The 23,741-nt window shown below is 35.2% G+C and overlaps 1 protein-coding gene across 7 annotated transcripts in view; it reads left to right on the top strand.

Moving 5' to 3' along the window:
- Positions 1–23,741, top strand: part of SS18 (SS18 subunit of BAF chromatin remodeling complex) — a 71,626-nt gene that overhangs the window by 15,544 nt on the left and 32,341 nt on the right. For all 7 annotated transcript variants that reach the window (XM_043888958.1, XM_043888959.1, XM_043888960.1 and 4 more), the window contains exons 4-5: positions 18,439–18,592; positions 22,044–22,265. In XM_043888958.1, the coding sequence (XP_043744893.1) occupies positions 18,439–18,592; positions 22,044–22,265 (376 nt within the window). The remainder of the gene's footprint in view (positions 1–18,438; positions 18,593–22,043; positions 22,266–23,741) is intronic.

Below are 23,741 nucleotides of genomic sequence, written 5' to 3' on the forward strand. Positions count from 1 at the left end.
TCTTAGTCTTGTTCCTGGTCACAGAGGGAAAACTTTCACTGTTTAACCATTCCCTATGATGTTCCCTCTAGTTTTTTGGTAGATACCTTTAATCAGATTAAGGAAGTTCCCTTCTGTTTCTTTTGTGCCAAGAGTTTATATATTGAATGGATGTTAAGTTTTATTAAATACTTTTATTGCATCTAATGAGATGATCATAGTTTTCTCTTTAATCTGTTATTGTGGTGAATTACATTGATTTACTTCTTAATGTTCAGTCTTGAATTTTTTTAGTAATTAACCTACTTTTTCATGACCCACTTGGTCATGATCTTTCTAAAAAAATTGCTGTATTCAGTTTGTTGAATTTTTGATCAAGATTTTTATGTGTGTTCATGAGTGTAATTGCCTTTTATCTTTCCTTTTTTTTTTTTTTTTTTATCTTTCCTTTCTTATAATACCTTTGTCTCTTTTTTGTTTTGAGGTTATGCTGGCTTTATAAAATGAGCTGCAGAATTTTCCCACTTTTTCTTATCTGGAAGAATTTGCATAATATTGCTATTTCCTAGATGATTCGTATAATTTAGAAAAGCCATCTGGATCTGGAGTTTTCTTTGTGAGGAGACTTTTATTTACCTGCTCAATTTCTTTATGGTTATAGGACAGTTTATGCATTTCTATATTTTATGAGATACCTATTTCAGTAAATTGTGCTTTTTAGCATTTTATCTAAAATTTCAAATTTATTGATAATAAAGTTTGTAGAATAATCCTAACATCTGTTAGGGTTTTATAGAATTTTCCTAATGTCTATAGGATCTGTAGTGATAGTTTCTTTTTTTATCCTCATTGTAGTTTATTTGTGCCTTCTCGTTAAAAATCTTTTTTGATCACAGTTGCCAAGTATTTTTTGTATTTATTCTCTTAATCTTTTTAAAGAATCAGCATTTGTCTTTGATCTTTCTCTGTTGCATCATTTCTCAAACTCTGTCCTCAGAACTGCATCATATGTAAACATGACTGAACACTGAGGAGTTTCATATGTTATATATATGATATTTTATTTTACTTATTATACTACTATTCATTTAAAATGAACAATACTAAACTCATTGCATGTTCATATAAGATTCTTTAAAGAAAAAACAACTATATCTTTGAGATCTAATTTAGTGAGGTAAATGATACTGTTTAATAATTTTGCAAATTTCTTTTGAATGTCTGGCTTAATAGAAAACATCTGTATTTTCACATTTACTTCTGAATTTGACCTAACATAATATGTTTTGGTTGAAGTAGAAGAAAACCCAGTTCCACACAAATAGGAAGTTCGTAAAGGGAAGAATATTTTTAGCCTTTTCAGAATGTTGTGAATAATTTGATAGTATAGCACATCTTAACAAGTGTTTGTTTTTTTTTTTAAGGTTAGTTGCAGTATGGAATCTGAAATTTTATCAGTACATTTATCTTATTCCGGTACCCTAAAGTTCATTGGTCTGTCTTGCATTTTTGGATGGATCTTTTACTCATGCATGATTTCAGAACATCATGATTTGGTCATCTGGTAAATAATAAATTCACTTAGTTCTGCACATATTTTGAGTACTAATATGTTTCATTATGTGATACCAAAAACCACATTTGTTGAAATTACTGCCAGTCTCATCAGAAAAGTCTCTTATATGTTGGGATGCTGTCAAGCTCAAGATAGAAAATATGTTTGCCAAACTCCCATTTCTTCCTTGAAAAGTCAAGGATCATTGGCAGTGTGGTCTTTGGCAACAAGTACTGTCAATTGTTTTCCAGGCTCACTGTGTTCAGTTTTGAGGAAATGTCTGCCTGGATAAGGGTAATTTGTCTAGAAATTGTTCTTTGAAGTAAAGTTGGTGTTCCATGAAGGGAAGTGAAAGTGTTAGTCACTCAGTCGTGTCTGACTCTTTGCGACCCCCTGGACTGTAACCAGCTGGGCTCCTCTGGCCATGAATTCTCCAGGCAAGAATACTGGAGTGGGGTGCCATTCCCTTTTCCAGGGGATCTTCCCGACCCAGAGATTGAACCTGGTTCTCCTGTGCTGCAGGCAGATTCTTATCTGAGCTACGGGTGTTCCGTGAAAACACGAACCCCAGTATTCCATGAAAACGGTGCCTAAATCAGCAAGCAGCTCAGTCACAAAGTGTTTTCATTTTACTTTGATTTGTGGCAGATGTGTTTATTATTTTCTCACTTTGTCATCACATGGAGTATTTAACTGACATGGAGAATTTAATAAATGAATAATTTTTACTGCTTTATCAAGGACATTCTTAAGTGAAAGTGACTTTCTTTTATTGCCAGTCTGTGATAGTCAATAATACAGTGATTTATAGTAGACTTTGATGCCTTGATATAAGGCTGCATCTGTTAGGTCCACTTCTGCTGTTGCACCATGATATTATAAATACCAACATAGCCTAAAAAGCAAACATTATCTTAGTACTATTATGGAAATAGTTTTGACCTTTTGGATTTCCTAAAAGAATCTTGAGAACCAGAATTTGTGACATTACTCTTTTGTTTGTTTTTATTTATGGCTCGTTTCTGATCTTACTTCATTGTTTCATTTTATTTTCTTTCACTGTATCTTGCTGTTCTTTTTCTGAGTTTTAAGATGAATCCTGGCTTCCTCAGTTTCAATCCTTCTATACTCATTTATGCATTTGAGGGTGTAAATTTCTGTCCAATTAGTTCTTTTGTGTAGTATATTCATATATAATTTCCATTGTTATTTCTTCTTTATACATGGGTTGGTAAATATATTTCTTAGTTTGCAAGCAGGAGATTTTATTGTTTCTTTTTCTTAATGATTTCCGACTTCATTGCATTGTGGGTAGTTAACACTTTATATGATTTCAGTTCTTGGGAATTCTTCGAGATTTGTTTTGTGGTCCAACATATGGTCAGTTTTTACAAAAGTTCCATGTATTCATTAGCTCCTGAGTGCAGAGTCCTATATATGTTGACTGTTTCAAGTGTGTTAATCTTGTTTGAATCTTCTATTAATACATAGATAGGCTTACTGATTTTTTTTAACTTCGTGACGTTTCATTTTTGTGTGTGTTCTATCAGCTACTGACAGGTGTATGTTTAAAATGTCCAAGTGTAGTTATAGATTGACTGTTTTCCCTTGTACAGTTTTAAGATTTTATTACACTTTGAGGCACTGTCAGTGGGTGCTTATATGTTTAGAAATGTTATAACTTTCTGATTCTTTGTAACATGTGTCGTTATGAAGTACCCCTGGTTGTCTCTGACTATGCTTTTGGTCTTAGTATCTACTTGTCTGGGTTTTGTGTAGCTCAGTCAGCTCTCTTTAGCATTTTCATGTTGTATCTCCCATTTGAATGACCATTTCTTTGTGCTAGAGATACCTGTTTTATGAATAATACGTAAGCTTTTAAAAAATCCAGTTGAACAGTCTTTGTTATTTACTTGAAATGTTAAATCCATTTATAGTGAACGTAATTGCTCATATATCTGAGTTTAAACCTACCATCATATAAACCTACCATGCAAACACTTTGTGTTTGTCTCATCTGTTTATATTCCTTTTTTCTGTTCTTTCTGTCTGGATAATTTTTTTATCATTCCTTTTTTTTTTTTTTTTAATGCTCGTTTGGAAATTATATACTTATATGCTTACTATTCTTTTACTATATAGGTTACTGTACAGTTAATTCAAGAACCCTCAGATAACTGTATTTCTATTCATTTTCTCAATGACTTATCTGTTGTTACACATTTTAAATCTGTGACTGTTTACTCACAATTATTTTTTTAAAGTTAATATTCATTAGAATTATCATTATTGCCATTTTTGATGCTTTTCATTCCTCCCTTCATTTTCAGCCTTTTCTCTCAGGTCATTTCTTCTTTTCCTCCTGAAAGAACATATTTCAACATTTCCTTTTAGCACTGGTTTGGTGGTGACAAATATCTTCAGGTCTTTTTTTTGTATATGTGATCTGAAAATTTTTTTTTTTTCCTTACTATCCTTCTTATAAGATGCTTTTGCCAGGGACAGATTTTAGGTTGGCATATGAGTACATTAAATTAATAATTCTGTTGTTTTCTGACCTTTAACTATTGACACCTGTGTCGATGTAAACGTGATTATTTTGAAGGCAGTTTGACTATTTTCTTTGTGTTGAAGAGTTTTGCTTTGCCTAGAGTTTTTTTGCAGTTTTACTCTGTTCTCTCTAGGTGTTTTATTTATCTATTTTCTTTTTATTTATCCTGCTTGTTGAGATTTCTGAAGTCTGTGGATTGAAATCTTTGATCAGTTTTGATCAGTTTTGGGAAATTCTCAACCAGCTTTCTGTACTGCCTGTTGTGCCCACAGCAAATGTAGCCCCAGGTTTGGGCCCATGTCTCTGCATTTTTTTTCTTCTGGAGCTTGGCCTGTGCATTTTTAATTGCTTTGTCTGCTCTTCTATGTCTTGAAACATATTTTTAAAATATTTTCTCCAGCTTTTTTGTTGTCCATCATGGAGGGTTTGAATGACCTCCTCTGCCATCACCTTGTGTGATTCCTTAAGTATTGGCATAGAATTCTGTTTGCTGTCCATAGTGTATTAATTATTTTTATGGCTTCTCAGATATGCCTGTTTCACTGGAGAGAGAACATACTTGCAGAAAAGGACTGCTAAGTACTGGGTCCTTTGAATACTGTATTTCATCCTCAGAATTCTTTAAAGTACTAGTCCCATTTCATGGTTGAAGATACTGAGTCTCAGGATGATTCGGGTGTCTTGGTAAGTGGTAGCATGACCCTTGAGCCCACGCCTTACTGAAAGCAGTTCATGCGTTATATCAGTCAGTCATGTGACTACTGGGATGGAGTGGGAATAAAAGCTTGACCCCTATGCTGTTAAGTTTGTGTATCAGGGTAGGAGTTGGCTAGATTTTTCTAGAGCTTGAATCTAGATTTTACAGCCTGCAGTGACTTGATTGTTTGGTTGTGGTGTTAGGTAAATGAATGCCTTAGTCACCTTTGTTTCTTTTTTGTCTAGCATTGTTCTTGTCCTTAGGTGTTAAGTTTGTAGAAAAAGTATTAAATGAATGAGTCTGCTTATAGTTTGGGGACTATACTGTGGATTTAAGATGTAAGCTAAGAATTTCGCTTATTGTCACCATGGTGATTTTTTTTTTTTCCTCCTGTTCTTGTACACCTGAAAGATATAACACTTTTCTGGTCATGTTCTTGTCAAAACAGTAACGCATTACAGGATTCTCAAGTCAGGGCATTGAGTGTGGAGAGGGGACGTTCTCCCCCAGACAGTTACCAGAATCTTGGGGTTGGCTGGGGAGTGAGCAGTGCACAGTGCTCTCAGGTGATTCTGTTCCCCCTTCCACATCCCTTCCGCCCACCCAGTGGAGAGTCTAACTTACGATACTGTGCAATTTTGAATTTTGTCAGTTTGTCTTGATTTGAAATTAAATCTTCATAGGATATGGAAATACCTTAAAGTCTTAAACATTATAATTTCTCACATGTCCCTTATTCTCTCTAGCTTTCATGGAGAACACAACAGTGTTGGTTCATAGCACGCATCTGGAGATTTAGTTACTCATTTCTCTTGCCCATCCTCAGAAAAGTAGTAATTATTGAGAAGCCAGTGTGGTAAAATTTAGCTTACCATAGAAATTCATTAAGCTACCCCAAAATTTTCTGATTCAGAATTTACTATTCCATTCTCACCTGTTGCTAAGTTATATACTTTACTGAAATTTTTTGCAATTTTTAAAAATAGCATTTATATTTTTTCCTACAGATCAAATAGGACAGTAAAAATTATTATTGTTTGTATTCAAGGCAAATGTTATTTTACCATCACCTAGTTAAGAACTATCGCGTAGGAAAGACACAGATTTCATTACAGACCTACCATTATTTCAGATTCATTTAACAGAGTCACCATTTTACATATTTTGCTAAAGAATATAGATATTGCCATTTGTGTATTTTGAAATAAAATTTTTCCCTCTTAATACTGGTCAAAGTTTTAATTGAAGTTTGTGACCAAATTTTCATTTTAAAAAATGAGTATTTTGAACTTTAAGTTGTTTGAAAAGCAACATTAGCAAGGAGGAAGGGTTTTAGAGAAACTAGAAATTGATCCTCATAGTAAGGGGAGCAACAGAGAGTTGGACCAATAAAGAAAAGTGGGGCTAGAGAGGGGAAAAATCAGCTGCAAGGGAAGCAGTTGGATTAGAGATGAAATAGGAAGAAAGGTGAATTTGGGAAAACTGAAATAGCAGAATACCTATCACCAGTCAGCCAAAAGGGATAGAATATACTAGTTACTAACTGTAGTGTGAGAAATTTTGACCCTGAAAAAAGACTTATGTTTTAGGGTGATTTTACTCAAGTTTTCCAGAATGGAGTTTTTCATTTTTTTTTTAAACTGGTTGTGGGAATTGGAAATGTGCCCATACTTACATGTAAGCTCAACTTTCAGTCTTTAATATCACCCCCAAAAGAGGAATTATGTGTTTATAGTAATATTTCATGTATCTGAAACTAGACCATATCTAGCAAGTTTCTTCTGTTTGAATGAAAGTCAAGAATTGAAAGACCAGGAATAAACGGAAAAAGACCTAAAAGGAGAAAGATGACTTACAAAGCCAGTGTACTAACCATTAGGCATTTTACTTCTTAGTCTGGGCCCTGGGTATTCTTTTCTTGTTTCAAATGCAGTGTAAGTTTCTAACAGAAACTATTCTTAATTTTATATATGTTTTAACAAGTTTGATTTTTCAATTTTAAGCCCATAACCAAAAAGCAAATCACAAATCAGAGCTCAGAGAATGTAGTCTGTGGACAGGCTTATTTAAAAGCAGTGTACCTGACATCTGAGGTGACATTGAGAGAGGCCAAATATTTATACAAAGTGGGCATTGTTCAAAGTGCACACTATTCTGATGCCATTTAGTATGTGTATGTATCCTGTCTGCCTTATGATGTTGGAGGCATCACTGGAATATTGGTTTTCAGAGTTGGTATTTACTTTCTAAAACAACAGCGGGCTTCCCTGGTGGTTCAGATGGTAAAGACTCTGATTGCAGTGCAGGAGACCTGGGCTCAATCCCTGGGTTGGGAATATCCCCTAGAGGAGGGTGTGGCAGCACACTCCAGTATTCTTGCTGGAGAATCCCATGGACAAAGGAGCCTAGTGGGCTACAGTCCATGGGGTCGCAAAGAGCTGGACAGGACTGAGCAACTTTCACTTTCAAGTACCATTGATTTAGGAAAGAATTATGAGAGAACAGTTTAAATTTTAAACAGCTTTTATCTATTGATTTAATTTTTCTTTGGGAAAAACTTGGGGAGGAAATCGTCTTTTTTTATTGTGGTAGTTCATTTTGAAGACATACAGTCTGGAATTTCTACAGAATTAAATTTTAGAGCTGGAAGGAACTTGGATAATCCTATTGTCTAGTGTTTCTTTACCTTGGTGGCACATTTTAAAAGCTTTTCAGTTGATTCTATTGTATAACTAGGAATTGAGGATTTTATATTGCTATATATTTTGAATGGGATATCCAGTGATATTTGAGGATAGGTAAAACTTTGGAAAAATATGATACCTTTTTCTGTAGTATCTACCTTCATTTGATGTATACCGTGACCACTTTATGAGAATTTATAATTACTCTATGATTCTACTACATGGAGGACTAAATAAAGCATTCAGGGTGTCCAGTGTATAGGAGGTACTCAGGAAATACTGATGGTGATGACAATGAAGGTAGTACGCAATTGGAACGTACACATGGAAAGAGAATTCAGATTTGCTAGTGTTTGAAAGAAGATTGGTGAGATTATGTTACTGAATACATATACAGGATAAGGGAAGGACTTTGGAGACTTAACTGATATTCGTGCCATTCACTGAGTTTGAGTGTGTGTGCATTTAATTTTAAAAGAAGGCCGAAAGTTGATTGGAATTGCTTGTCTTGGCTTTTCACTTAATTCATTATGAGCATTAAGTTTTAAAAAGAATCTCTAATTTAACTAGGTAATTTTAGGTATTAAAGATAATTTTTGTTTAATGTATTTTCTGTACAAAAAAATAAGTCTTAAATTGTTACTGAAAATCAGCTTAGAGAAAGTAGCCTTACACTTTATATGTTGTTTTTTTATTTCCTAAATTGCGTTTTTGGAGGATGCCACACTTGATAGTCTGAGTTAGCATTGGGCCCTCGATTAGCCTTTCCTTAGATAAGTGTCAGTAATAACGATCATACATTTGTCTTCAGGTCAGTGACCATGCTGGCAGAGCACTCATTAGTTAAGATGTTTCACTGACTAAAGTTTGATATTATAGGATTTGCTGTTTACAAAATTAGCTGTTTGCAGGTAGGGTCCAAGTGAAGTGAAGGAATACATGGTTAGAGCTGTGGAATATTTTAAAGATTAGCAAGGTCTGTTTCATTTATAAATTTTAGCTTAATTTTTAGCACAGGTTATAATACTTTGATGTGGTTAGAACATTAAGGACTTCCAAAAGCTATACAAAACCCATCTCCAACTTGTCTTCTTGCTGTGTTTTATGCAAATAAAAGCCAATGTACTTTTATGCAAATAAAAGCCAATACATACATTCCCCTTCTTTTCTGTGCGAGTAGAACCTTGCTGTACACACTATCCTATTTTTTATTACAGTTTTTTTTTTTAATGAAAGTGTTTAACATCTCATTTAGATTTATGGTACTTCAGTATCGGCATCTTTTCTGAGTCCCGGGGTGTTCTCAGCATCTGATGGGCATGGCTGTGCTCATGTGGTCAGTGTGGCGACGCTGGGACTGCTGTCCTTTAACTTCAGGGAGGGTTTTCTTTGTTCACCTTTCTCGCTACTCAGCTCCCTCTCTTTACCTGCCCGTCAAATGTTGATGATCTATCCTTGAACATTTTTTTACCATGCACACCCGTTCTGGGAGATTTCACTCACATGCCTGTTTTTTTATATTCTTGAGGTTCCCCCTCTGTATTGTTGAGCTTCCCTTGTGACTCAGCTGGTAAAGAATCTGCCTGCAATGTAGGAGACCTGGGTTTGATCCCTGGGTTGGGAAGATACCCTGGAGAAGGGAAAGGCTACCCACTCCAGTATTCTGGCCTGGAGAATTCCTTGGACTGTATAGTCCATGGGATCACAAAGAGTCAGACATGGCTGAGCCACTTTCATTTTCACTTCTTCCATATTCTTGGCTCACCACATGATGTGGGCAAAACTCATCTCTCTCCAGTTTCCTCTGTTCCCTGCTGTTAAGGGGTGGGGGGGGGGGGCGGTGCTGCACAGCCTGCGTTTTCATATTTCCTATCTCAAGTGAGTAGTATAAACACTGAGTTCTTTTACTGAGAAACATAGTGATCATCTCAGACTAGTCCCTTTTCTTTCACCAGCCACAGCTGTCTTCTTTCTCTTCTACCTTAATAAGTGCTGCAAAATAAAAAGTGTCTAATTAAGACATTTTGGTATTAAAAACAGAGCAAGACTGCAGGTGAAATGGTCTTTTGAAATGTGTATCTGTAGTTTATATGCCAGAGCATTCTATAAATGAAATTAAAGACAACAGTAATTCTGCAGTATAATTATATGCTATTTTAGAAGTATGTATATTTCAAGTACATTTGAAACATAATAGATGTGATTAGTTCTTTTATTGAGGATTAGAGAAGGTTTCATAAAAGAGGTAACCGTGCATTTCATAGAGAATTAATTTATGGGAACACATTTCACTATGTTAATATAGGGAGCATTTTGCCAACATTGTTGCCTGTCGTGTCTTTTCAGACTCCTAGGAAAAATCATGATAGCCATTTGCTGGATAGCATGAATAAGGAATGGAGGAGACCTTCCTAAATCGTTTCAGATATGTGTAAAACTCATTTTGGGAGACTGGTTTTAGGACCAGGAAGTAAGACAAATAATGATATGGATGGGGCTTTTGGATCCAGTCTTGGTTGATTCATCAAGACTCTTGTGTGTGTCTAAGGATCATCTCTTTATCAGTTTTTGAAAGTATTTATATGTGTATATGTATCTATCTGTATATGTAAAATATATGTAGCCTATTTTGAATAGTTTCTTTTTAATCTGTTTCTGTATGTCACTTGATTGCCTCCTTTGGGGAACTATTTTAGTGACAGTTACACTAATGATATTTATACAGGCCAAAGATTATTAAACTACAATTTGTATTTTTCAGTTTTTTTAAATATTCTAAAGAAATAGTGAAGATATTTTATAGTCAGAATTATTTTTAGTTTTATAGTAAATTGTTTAAATTTGGTAGTTTCTTCATTTGTTCCCTAAGTATTAGGTACCTACTGTGTGTTAGGCGATAGTTAATTACTTTACCAAAACACAAATATTCCTGCTCTTTTGGATTTTATGTTGTACCAAGTAAGGCAGGCGTGATAAATAATTAAAGCATGTTGCCTGTTAGGAGATGGAAAGAGCTAAGGAAAAGGAAAACAAATAGGAGAAGAAGAGGTATACTGGAAATACTGGAAGCTGGGGTGGAGTTTATGATATGAAATGGAGTGGTCAGGGTAGACCTCTTTGAGAAGGTGACGTCTGAGCTAAGACCTGAGAAAGTGTTTTAGGCAGAGGAAACAAGCAGTGGAAAGCTCCGGAGGTGAGACTGTGCCTGGCTTGTTCAAGGGACAACGGGAAGGTGGTTGTGGCTGGAACAGAATGAGGTGAGGAAGGTGTGTGAGCAGAGCCTGTCTTGTAGGCGGTTGTAAGGACTTTGTTTTTCACTCTGAAACCAGAAACTCAAGGAGGATTTTGAGCCAAAGTAGATTGATGTTTAACAAGTTCACTCTGGTTACTTTGTGGAGAATTTGCTGTGGAGGAGCGTGGGTCAAAGCGGGAGTCCTCAAGGAGACTCTTGCAGTAATCAGTGTGAGTGGTGACGGTGGCCTGTGCCAGGGTGGTAGCAGGGGAGTTGGTAGGAGAAGTCACACTGTGGGTTTATTTTGAAGGTAGAGCCCAAAGGACATGTTGAAAGTTGGATGTAGGAGGCAGTGTATAAGAATAGAGGTGTGAAGGATGCCCCTGTTGGTTTTCAGCAGAGCAACTGGAAGATGAAATTGCCATCAGCTGATAATGTTGGACAAAGGGATTTGAGGCTGAGGCCAAGATGTCAGGGACTCAGTGTTGTAAATTTTAAGTTTGAGGTGTCTAATAGATTGACAAATGGAAGTGTGGAGTTAAGAGTAGGTAATTTTGACATCAAAAATCATGATCCCGCCAGGCTCCTCTGTCCATGGGGATTCTCCAGGTAAGAATACTGGAGTGGGTTGCCATGCCCTCCCCCAGGGGATCTTCCCAACCCAGGGATCAAACCCAGGTCTCCCGCGTTGCAGGCGGATTCTTTACTGTCTGAGCCACCAGGGAAGCCCCATTTTTTCATGTAACAATTATTTATTGAGTACCTTTATTTGATAGTTCAGAAGGTAAAGAATATGCCCACATTGCTGGAGACCGAGGTATATATACCTATATGTGTGTGTATATATATAATTTCTATAGTTTTCAGTAAAAAACTAGAAAACTAAAATTTTGAAAATGATACCATGTACAACAGCATCCAAAAAAAGGTGAATAAATAAATTTAGCAAGAGATGTGCAATACTTCTACACTGCGACATTGTTGACAGAAATTAAGGGGTTTACTAAACAGAGGGATATGTCATCCTCATTGACTGCAAGACTAAATATTGTTGAGATGTATCAGTTTCTCCAATGTTGGTTTAGAGATTTTATGTAATCTCAATCAAAATCCCATCAGGGGATTTTTTTATACATACATACATATATATATATATATATATATATATATATATATATATATATATATTCCTTGTCTCTAGTTACTTTAGTGGTTTTAACAGTTCGTTAAAGATTCTCTTGGGTTTTCTATTATTATTGAATAATAATTATATGTCATTACCAATCTTTTATTTTTCCCCCACTTTATTCTTTTTTTATACTGTTGATTTGTCTATGGCTTGTTTATTTTGTTGAATACATGGTGTTAATGAATATACTTGTCTTGTTCCTGAAAGTCCAGTATTTTCATCAGTAAAAGATGATATTGAGTATACATTTTATTTTGTAAACTAGATTTGTTAGGTTAATGATGTTCCCATTCTTAATGTCTTGAAGTCTTTAGTGGATGTTGAATTTTGAAAGATAATTTCCTTTATTGAGATGATTATATGACTTTTATTTTGGTAACTTGGTGAGTTACAATGATTAATTTCCAAAAGTTAAATTAGCCTGCATTCCTGAAATAAATTCCATTGGTTATTAATGCATCATCTTTTTTATGCAGTCTGAATTTGATTTGCAAATTTTGTTTGGGATTTTTGTGTCTGTTCATGAGAAATATTGGCCTGTAAATTTCTTTCTTGTGATGTCATTGTCAGGTTTTGGTATCAGAGTTTTGGTGACCTCATTAAGACTTGGAAATTGTTCCCCATTTTTTTGTTCTCTAAAAGACTGTATATGGCTCCTTGAGTTCTGTACTTGTCTTATTTTATTTCCTTCATTATACTACTTGGGGTTTGATTGCTGTCTTTTCCTGGCTACTGCAGATGGAAGCTTATATCATTAATTTTTCAACCTTTCTTAAAAATGCATTTTAAATATGCATTTTCAAGCTATAAATTTTCATGGTTTAGCTGTATCTCACATATTTTTTCTGGCTGCTGCTGCTGCTTCTTTTTTTAAAAAAATATTTATTTGGCTGTGCTGTGCCTTAGTTGCAACATGGGGTATCTAGTTCTCTGACCAAGGATTGAACCTAGGCCCCTTGCTTTTGGAGCTCAGAGTCTTAGCCACTGGACCACCAGGGAAGTCCCTGTCTCACAAATTTTAATGTTGCATTTTCATTACCATTCATTCATTTCAGCATATTTTCTGATTTCCATTGTGATTTCTTCATTAACAGGTTATTAGTTTTCTGTTACTGATTTAGAGTTTAATTCCACTGTGCTCAAAACATGTAACATAGGATTTCAATCATTTGCTGTTTGTTGACTTCCTCTGTGGCCCTGTATATAGCCTAGTTTGGTCTACATTCCTTGAGAGTTTGAGAAGAATGTGTATTATTCAGTTGTTGTATATAGTAGTCTAAGCATGTTAATTAAATTGAGTTGTTAATGGTGTTGTCAAATCTTATATTTTAAGGCTTTTTTTTTCTATTAGGTGTTTTTTTGTCCTGTCAGTTACTAGAAGTATATTAAAATCTCCAACCATTATTATGGATTATTCCATTTTTCCTTTTGATTCTGTCAACTTTTACGATATAGATTTTGAAGCTGTGTTATAAGATGTATGCAAATTTATGATTGTTCATTCCTGGTTAATTGGTCCTTTTATTATAATAAACTGTCCCTTTAGTATTTCTAGTAGTAGTAGTTTTTGATTTGTCAACTGTCTGATATATAGTGATATCACCATACATTTAATTAATGTTTATATATTATTCTTTTTCTTTTAACATCTATATGTCCTTAAGTTTAAAGTAAATCTCTTGTAAATAGAATATAGTTGAGTGTTTTAAAAATTCAATAGTATTCGTTGTTTTATTGAAATGAGAGGTCCATAAACATTTAATGTAGAACATGATATAATAGGGTCTGAGTTTGTCAGCCTGATCCTGGTTTTGTGTTTGTCTTTTTTTGGTCGTTCTTTGAATTAATCAAGCATTATTTGTTCCTTTATATGTGTATAGACATTTTGAAGTAGTTACCCAATAGATTACATTGTGCAAGCTTGGTTTAGTAGATTCTAGTCTAAATTTGTACTTCTAACACTTGCTGAAAAAAATACAAGAAATTTATAGCAATTTAACTTTATTATTCTGTTGTCCTTTATGTTAGTCTTGTCATATTTTACACTTCTACATATCTTTATACTAGTCATTGTTACTGTTATTTTAAATGTTAATGTTTTTATTTGTTTACATATTTACCTTTCCATTCCTTTATGTTAATTCCTCTAGTTCTGTGCTTCTGTCTGGGGCCATTTTCTTTTAGCTGGATGAATCCTTTTCAGTTGAACAAGTTATCTCAGCTTTCATTCATCTGAAACTGTTGTTATTTCATCTTTGTATTTGGAGTATATTTTCTCTTAGTGTAGAATTCTAGGTTGGTTGATTTATTATTTTCTTTTTCTGTCTTAGCACTTTAAAGATCTTGATTTTTTTAATTCTGTTTCCATTATTTATGATACACAATAGGTTTTTAGTCTGATTGCCATTTCCCTGAAGGTAATGCAACTTATTTTCCCTGGCTACTTTTAAGGTTTCCACTTTGACTTTGGCTTTTAGGGCTTTGACTCTGATGTGTCTAGCTGTGTTTGCTTCATATCCTACTGAGGTTTGTAGAGCTTCGTACGTTTGCTAGAGACTCAGGTCTTTTGTTAGCTTTGGAAAATTCTTGGCCAGCATTCTTACTGCTTATGTGTCAAAAAGTGGAGAACACTTTTGTAACTCCAGTTAGATGTGTGTGAGGCCTTTTTAACGTGGCATACATGTCTTTAACACTTTTGAGTTGTATTTTCTCTCCATTTTTTCTATCTTGATTTGTGATTTTATTTTACACTTTTGTTGCTCCATTTTACTCTCTTAAGAATTCTAGGCTTTGCTGAAATTCTCCATTTATTCTGTTTGCTTTTTGCCTGGAACATATCAGTCATTATTAAAGTCTCTCATATAACTCTAAAATGTGAATGACCTATGTGTCTTTTTTTTTCTGTTGGTCTTCCATCTACTCTCTCTCTCTTTTTTTTATGGAGATAAAATTCACATAGTGTGAAGTTCACCATTTTAACCTTTTAAAGTACAGATACTGTGGGTTCCATTCTAGACCACCACAATAAAATGAATACTGCAATACAGCTAGTCACAGAAATTTTTCTGTTTCCCAGAGCACATAAAAGTTGTGTTACACTGTACTGTAGTCTGTGAAGTGTGCATTGGCGCTGTGTCTGAACATCAGTGTACACACCTTAATTAAAAAATACTTGATTGCTAAAAAATGCTCACCAGCATCAGAACCGTCAGTGAGTTGTAATCTTTTTGCAATAGTAACATTAAACAGCACTGCTTACAGACCACCATGACAAATACAACAGTCATGAAAAAGTTTGAAATACTATGAAAATTACCGAAACGTGACACAGAAACTTGAAATGAGCAAATGCTGTTGGAAAAATGGCACCAGTATACTTGCTTCACACAGGGTTGCCACACACCTCTAATTTATAACACACACACACACACATACAGTATCTTTGAAGCACAATAAAGTGAAGAATTGTATACAACTCAGTGGTTTTCAGTGTATTCACAGGGTATACAGCCATTACCATTATCTAATTTCAGGACACGTCCATCACCCCAAAAAGAACACTCATGACCATTGACCATCAGCTGCAGTTCTCCCCTCTGCCCATCCCCCTGGCAAAGACTGATCAGTCTACTTTCTGTCTCTCTGGCTTTGCCTGTTCCAGACAGTTCGTATAAGTGGGATCACACCATGTATAGACTTTTGAGTCTGACATCTTCACTTAGCATAAGTGTTTGCAAGATGTGTCTGTGTTGTAGTGTATATCAGTGTTTCACTCCATTTTGTGGCTGAGAAACATTCCATTGTGTAGATAATTTATCACATTTTGTTTATTGATTCATCGGTTAAAGAACTTTTATTTTTTTCCCTACTGTTTGGCTCTTTTATGAATAGTGCTGCTGTGAACATTCATGTTTAAATATGGTGTCAATGTATGTCTTCAATTCTCTTGGATCTATACCTGTAGTGGAATTGCTAGGTCCTTTGATAGCTCTGTGTTTACCTCTTTAAGAAACTGCTCAAGTGTTCTGCACAACAGTTGCACCCTTTTACAATCCCTTCAGCATGTGAGTTATTTTCCCCACTTTCTTACCAACACTTGTTATTTTCCGTAGTTAAAAAAAATTTTTTTTTGTAGCCATCCTGATGAGTGTTGGCAATTTCTTACTTTTTGTAGAATGCCTTTTAATTTTAATTGAGGGCTTTTGGACTTGGTAGGGCTGATCTATTTAAATTTGATCTTGATCCAAATAAAGGCTCTTTTGAAATCTTAACAGAGGAATGGACTTGTTTGAAGGCCTTTCTGATGTACTGGGACCTCTACTCCAATCTTTGTCTCCCTTGAACAGGGCAGAGCTGGAATCTCTTCTCAGCTCTTTTTTGTTATAATTACTGTTTTCTGCTAGTTTTCTTGAATCTTCCCCTTCTTTCTGGTTCTTTCTCTCTGGGACTTTGTTCTTTAGTTTCCAGCTCTCTGGTAGCCAAAAATCTCTGTCTTAGTCGTGTAGAACTGGCGCCTCCTACGTGGGCTCTGTTTTCCTGTTCCCCAGTGAAGTCAGGAAAAGCCAGCGTGGCTGTGGGGTTGTGTTGTTTCTATTTTCCCTTCTTTTAAGGGTTGTAGCCCCTCTTGTTACTCTCTGTGTACATCACTGTTCAGTGCCTTTAAATTTTTACTTTTATCTAGATTGTATTTTTATCTAGATTTTATCTAGATTTTTACTTTTATCTAGATTGTATTTTTTTTAGAGAAACAGTTTTAATTTTTCTTTGCCATTTTCAAAAAGTATAACTAACCAGGTAAAGAAGCACAAATATAAAGTAATGAATCTTGGAAAACATAGACAGAATACTCCTTGACATAAATCACAGCAAGATCTTTCTCGATCCACCTCCTGGTTTCAGAACTTGATGAAGCTCAGGTTCTTGATGTCTCATGGCAGAAAGAATTCTGTGAGAACCAGGTGATGGGTAAGAAATGGATTTAGAGAGAATGACACTCCACAGACAGAGTTTGGGCCATCTCGGAAGGAGAGAGTGGCCTATCTGGATTTTACAGCTTTTACTAGCAAGAGGGTTAGTTTGATACCAGCTACTTTATTATGATGGGAACTGAGAACACTGATGTTTTATGAGTTGAATCACAAGAAGATGAGAAACTGATATCTACTGAGAGTGAGAGCACAAATTCTTGAGCAAAAAATTTGGACAAGATAATAGGAGGAAGGAATTTGATTTTCAAACTAGAGGGTCAAGTCAGCCATACTGAAGGAGGATAAAGAAAGGGTGATTTAAAAGTGAGATATGTGACACCAAGTTGATGTTTGGTAATTTTTTTGAAATGGAGCAAAGTATTTAAAGAATACAAATTGGATAAAGAATTTAAGGTAAGACTTGAAGAGGAAATATTTAATAAGCAGTTATTGGATTGGATTCAGTAGTGGAAGAAACTAAGATTATGAATTTAAGATTTTGAATCTGTTTAATTTTGTAAATGTTGGTGGTTATGAGGTGGTTGGAGATTTGAGTGTTTACAAGTGATGTCTAAAGAACAATGTGTATCTGGTCAGTGTGCTAGGGAGGACTGTGTTTGCAAAATCTGGATAGTATAGACATAGTAAACATGTCAGAGGAAGACTGAAGTTGTAGAAATGAACACTCTTTTTAGAACACAGACAAGTAGAGAAAGAAAGCAAAATAGATCTGTAAAGGTAAGGTGTCCGTATCCTCTTACAGGCTTAAAAAACTGGGGTTTGGAAAGAAACTATATGCTTTCTCTACCCAAAAATCCCCAAGAAGGGAGCCAAGTTTACAGACCACCTTACCTTATATCTGTGTTTTTCCTTTTGCCCTTTTGTGAACTCTCAAGGTTAGTCAGTGATTTTCTTCACACTTGGATTAGGAAATTTGCCAAAGGCATCCTTTTGAGGCAGCTGTCTGTGTACCCTTGGAGGCCGTCAGTAATGTTTCCAATCTATAGGAGTAGTCGGCACAAAAATGTTGGGCTGAGCTGCATCTCTGTGGTTTAAAACATTCCCCTTCCACAACCACCCCCCTCCCAAAAGTATAAAATATATCACATTTTGAAGTTTCTGTCCCTTAGTCTTTTGTTACTGTATCTTTTTAGGTGAAATAACATCACTAAGAGTAAATACACCCCCATATATCAGTAATGAAAGGAGACTTGATTTTTAGAGTATAATTGAAATAGCAATAGTGGGCACCTTAGAAATCTTGATAGATAAACAAGAATTCTTTTTGTATTGAATGACAGTTTTTAAATTTTCACTGTAAAGTAAAATATACCTCAGTTGTGGTTCTTCTTTTGGTCTAAGGTGGTCAGAGGATACATCCATGCTGATGATCCTGTGAAGTTTTTGGAGCGTATTAAACACAATGTGAATAAGCCCATGATTAAAATGCAGCAGAATAAGTTGAAACACTTGTGTATTTTTGCTCCTGTTCACTTGAATAATATAGGCAACTGTTACACCATATGCATCTTTAATATATTAGTCTGACTGTTTGTCTTGTTTTACTAAACTGTCTTCTTTCAGCCACCCACACAGAATATGCCTATGGGTCCCGGAGGGATGAGTCCGAGCGGCCCTCCCCCACCTCCGCGCGCCCACAACATGCCTTCAGATGGGATGGTAGGTGGGGGTCCTCCGGCACCACACATGCAGAACCAGATGAACGGCCAGATGCCTGGTAAGTTTCTCTCCTCTAAGACATTAACACCAGAGTTGCTTAGCAACTGAAACGACATGGGGGCTCAAGGGATACTTAGATTGTTGATGACAAAACTGCTTTGAATGCCCCCGAGTCCAAGCTCTCTTAGAGTTTGTTAGCTACAGAGCTACGTGACCTGTATTCAGTGTTTATCAGGCTGCCCTTGGGCTTTGATGTAGCTGACACACAGCATTCCTCTGATGAACAGAACTGGCTAAATTTAGTCTGTCTGAAACTATGCAATACAGCTGGCTTTAGAAGCTTTTGGGGGAGAAAAAAGGCATGGCGTCGTGGCTTAAGAATGAAAATGTTTATAAAAATGTACTATAGCATTTCTCTGAGTTTTGTATTTACTTGAAATTTTATTGATCTCAGAAATAGTACTGCTGAAAAAAATAACACATGGGGAGATAAAAACGAAACACTCTCTAAAGTGCTAGTGTATTTAGTATTTCCTCATTGGTCTGTTGAAACTGAGCTTGGATTTTTATGAATATATATGTTTATAGCATAATGGAAATGTGGAAATTGAGCAAAATTAAAAGCTGAAAAGTGTCAGCTTTCTTATATAATGCATCATTTGTTGTTTATCCATTTTAAGTTTAGAGCTACTTAAAATATCTTTCAGACCGTCAGGCGCTGATTTACACACCTTTTGCTGGGTTGAATTTTTAATCTGAAAAGTATCTTTAAATTATCTTGTTTTTGTAACAACAGTCACACACCCGTAATTTTTGCTGGGGTGTTTTCTACATTTAATGTGAGAATATTTTTGCTTTCTAAAAACAAAGGTTATTTTCATTAACATAAAGTATTGTACAAATAGCAATAGTGAGAGTAAATTAAAATCACAGAGAAGTTTATTTTTAAAATTAGTATTAGCATCCTTAGGATAGTATCAACTGACTGTGTCGGTAGCACTGGTGTTCAGGGTGGATGTAGAAAGCACAGAGCAAAGAGGCCAGGTGACCTGGCTTATGGGAGGTCGGCATGTGACTGACTGGTCATGTGGGGGGGCGGGTTTGGTGGCAACTTTCTCTTTCTTTCCGGGGCTTCCACAGTCATGGCCCACATGGCCCTCACCCCACGTGGAGGCAGGATTAAAGACATAACAGCTTGTTGGTGCTACTTAGAAGGAAGCTTCTTGCTTCCTTCTGGTTGTAGTCAGAAGGAACTGGTTGTAGTCGAAGGAAGCTTCTTGCTCTGTCCACACTTAGATCATCAGGACACGTTGTGGGTGGTGCCAATGCAGGTTAGCAAGTCAGGGGAGTTTTGTGATTTTTTTTTTTTTTTTTTTTAATGGTGGTGCCTTTAATTAGGAATTTGATTCAACTTTTCCAGGTAACATTCAAGCCAAAGGCTGAGGAAGCAAGCAAGCAGCAATATAATTATTGTTAACATGACATTTGGTTTTTGTGTAATGCCATCTGGAATAAGATATCTCTTTATGAGCCAGGGATTTTCAACCAGTTACGACCTAGGTTGTCCAGAATACTGGAGAACAACTAAAACAACTCATAGTTAGAAAGTTTTCAGTTAGGTGTAGGAGAAATTGGAAGTCCAGTTAGTTATATTGTTTTTATTTAATAAGTTTCATATGGTATTTAGCCAGCCTTTTTATGCACACAAATTTGTATCTAGGCTTTTAATTTCTGATTTTAGTTTTGTTTTTAATATTTTGTCTTGTAAGTGGTAGTACTCTTTATATGCTGCTTGATCTTGGTCACGTATCTTCCTTTAAAATAAATTTAGCAGATTAAAAAAAAACTAGATAATATATACCTATGGTGCCAAAATCAAAAGGTGCGAAAAGGCACACAGCTCCTATCTACCCAGACTCGTTGTTCCAGATAGTCATTGGTGTCTAGTTACCCTTTAAAACGTGTGGTGTACATTCTTTTTTCTTCCTTTTTTTTTTTAAACAGAAATGGTAGCATATGTTAGGTAGTATTATATTTCATATTTTTACCTCTTAAAAAATTTCCCTTAGAGACCAAGAGTATATAAAGATACATTTTGGAGACCACTCGGTATATAAAGAGCTGCCTCATTGTTTTTGATGACTGTATTCATTCTTTTTATGGATGCCTCTCATTTATTTGGACAGTTTCTTTCTGGTAGAAATATAGGTTATTTCTAGTCTATTGGTATTAAAAATTACGCTTTTGTGAATATGCCTATGAAATATAAATAAGTAAACAAACTTAGTTTTGTATCCTATACATATTCACTCAAAAACTTGTATATTTATAGGATAACGTCTCAGAACTGAAATTGCTAGGTTAAAGGTATATGCATTTTATAATATGGTAGCTATTGCCATATTGGTCTACATAAAAATAGTACTTATTACATTTATAGTCTTCCAATGAAGTATGAAAGTGCTTTTTTCTTCATAATATGGTTGGAACAAAACTTTTGATCTTTGCAAATCTAAAAGATGAAAAATGGATCTCATGGTTTTAATTTGCCTTTTTGCTATATTAAATGAAACAAGGAATTTTCTCATGTCTATGGCCCTTTTGCAGCTTTTGTGTGAACTGATGTTTCATATGTACTTTGCCTGTTTACTGCTGGTAGACTTTTACCTACTTAGTTTATATGTGAAGTAATTAGTTTGGTCTGTGATATTTCTTGTAAATAATTTTTCCCAGTTAATCTTTTTGTTATTTAATTTTGCTTTGTTGATCATGTGCAGATGTTTTATTTTTATGTACTCTAGTTTATAAATCTTTTACAGTTCTGAGTTTTTTTTGTATACTTAAGAAAGCACTTCCACTCTAAGTTTATTTTAGAAATTCTCCAGTTTGAAATACTCTTCTATGGTTTCCTTACTTTTTCTTTCTTCTTTTTTAATGTTTAATTCTTTTACACATCTGGACTTAGTTTTGCTAGAAAAAACATGGTAGGGATCCAACCTGTGTTTTTCCAGATGTCTACTCAGTTGTCACAACATCACTTACTGAATTATCTTTCTTTTGCTCACAGATACTTAGTATCAGAACCATTGTCATTTACCAGATTGTGCTTTTGGGTCAGTTTTTAGATTGTGCTCTAGGTTCATTGATCTGTTAATTTGTTCATTTATGTGTTAGCACTACACACTTTTAATTCAGCTTCATATGTTTTGGTCTCTTATAAAGCAAGTCCTCCTTCATACTGTTTTTGTTTTTTTTTTTAATTTTTCTAGAATGTTTCTGGCTTTTCAAAAGCATCAGTTTCTTAATGTGTAAAATGAGAATAGTAGTCCACCTTACAGTATTTGCTATCATTCAAGTAAAGCATTTACTTCTTTGGCTATTGATTCAATACTCAAGTTATCATTTGTCATTACTATTGCATTAATGCAAAAAAAATAGCTTCTTAAGGTACTTTTGTAGAGATCATCTGTTTAACTTTCATATTTTGGTTCTGATCACTTTTCTTCAAGGGCCCAACCATATGCCTATGCAGGGACCTGGACCCAATCAACTTAATATGACAAACAGTTCCATGAACATGCCTTCAAGTAGCCATGGGTCCATGGGAGGTTACAACCATTCCGTGCCGTCATCCCAGAGCATGCCGGTACAGAACCAGATGACCATGAGTCAAGGGCAGCCCATGGGAAACTACGGCCCCAGACCAAATATGAGTATGCAACCAAACCAAGGTAAGTTAGCTTTCTTTATACCCTTCTTGACTACCATGCTCCATTAGCTTTTGAAAATCAGTTTTTTCAAAATGTTAGCTGATTTTCAAAAACACAAGTTTGAAGTAAGTCATACTCAGAAAAGGAACATCAAGTTTGAAACTAGCTGAAAATATTTTTTTTCTTTTACATTTAGGAATTGCTCAGTTTAGCTTTTCAAGCCTATTTATTTTTATATTGTTTGGACAGTTTATTTGAGACAGTATTTTTGGATTTTGAAGCTAATTGGTGAATAACAGAACATTTGGTTAGACCTAGAGAATTGAGAAAATAAAATTTTGTTTTATTAAGTACATTCCTTAAAAAGCATCTGCTCTGTGGTTCATTTTACTTGTGAAGAATATATTAATTTTCTTTGAATCTTCCTTGATTTAATGTTTTCTGATGCTGTGTTTCAGCATTAAAGGTAATTTTAAGATAATTTGTTGTTAGAATGTTCAGTGGAGGTGCTGCTGTATTCTTGTGTTATTAGAGTGGTGTGAAGTCTATTAAAGTTTATTACCAATTTCAGAGAATGAAATTGTTATCATGTTTCTCTTTTAAGTATTCTTGTGAATAATAACTAAAAACCAGTAAGTGGCGCTCTGTTCTGCTAATTGCCTGTTTAAACATTTGGCCTGTTGCCAGCTTAAAGCTATTTCAATTATGAAATGTGGTGAGGTTAAGAGTCTCAGATAAATTAAATGTATTTGCAATAAAATTCTCTAGATTTTGCTTATGAAAAACAAATCACCAAAATATACCCAGATAAAGGAAGTTAATGTTAATCTGTTGATCATTAGTTTTGATGAAATAATATATTGTGATTTTAAAATCTACAAATATTGTCTATATTTTGGTAAAATACACCAGAAACAAAGGCAAATAAATGGAACAAATTGTCCATGAACATAGCTTCATAGAACTGGCACTTGTTCCATTCTTTTCCCCTGAAAGTTGTTGAGTGCCCATTATGGAATATTTCCTTTTTTAAGTTATATCAAATAAAGGTTCAAAACCACAGCAAGATCCAGTCAGTGCTAGATCAGGAGGGGTTCAGATGTTTCCTATACAGTTTGATTACCAGGAAAGAGAGCAAAAAATAGCGATAGTGATTCTTTACAGCAACCACCGTAATGGTGGCTCACTTCTTAGAAAATACTTGTGCAAAAATGGATGTTGCTACAGCATGGTTTGATATGGCATCTTAAGATTTGAAGGGGCTTCCCAGGTGGTTCAGTGGTAAAGAATCCGCCTGCAGTGCAGGAGACCCGGGTTCGATCCCTGGGTCAGGAAGATCCCCTGGAGAAGGAAATGCCAACCCACTCCAGTATTCTTGCCTGGGAAATCCCACGGACAGAGGAGCCTGGCAGGTTACAGTCCATGGGTCTGCCAAAGAGTCAGACACAGCTGAGCAACTGAGCATGCGCTTAAGATTTGAAGAAGAAAAATAACATA

The sequence above is a fragment of the Cervus elaphus genome, chromosome 27 (assembly GCF_910594005.1).
Source record: "Cervus elaphus chromosome 27, mCerEla1.1, whole genome shotgun sequence".
NCBI classification, from domain to species: Eukaryota; Metazoa; Chordata; class Mammalia; order Artiodactyla; family Cervidae; genus Cervus; species Cervus elaphus.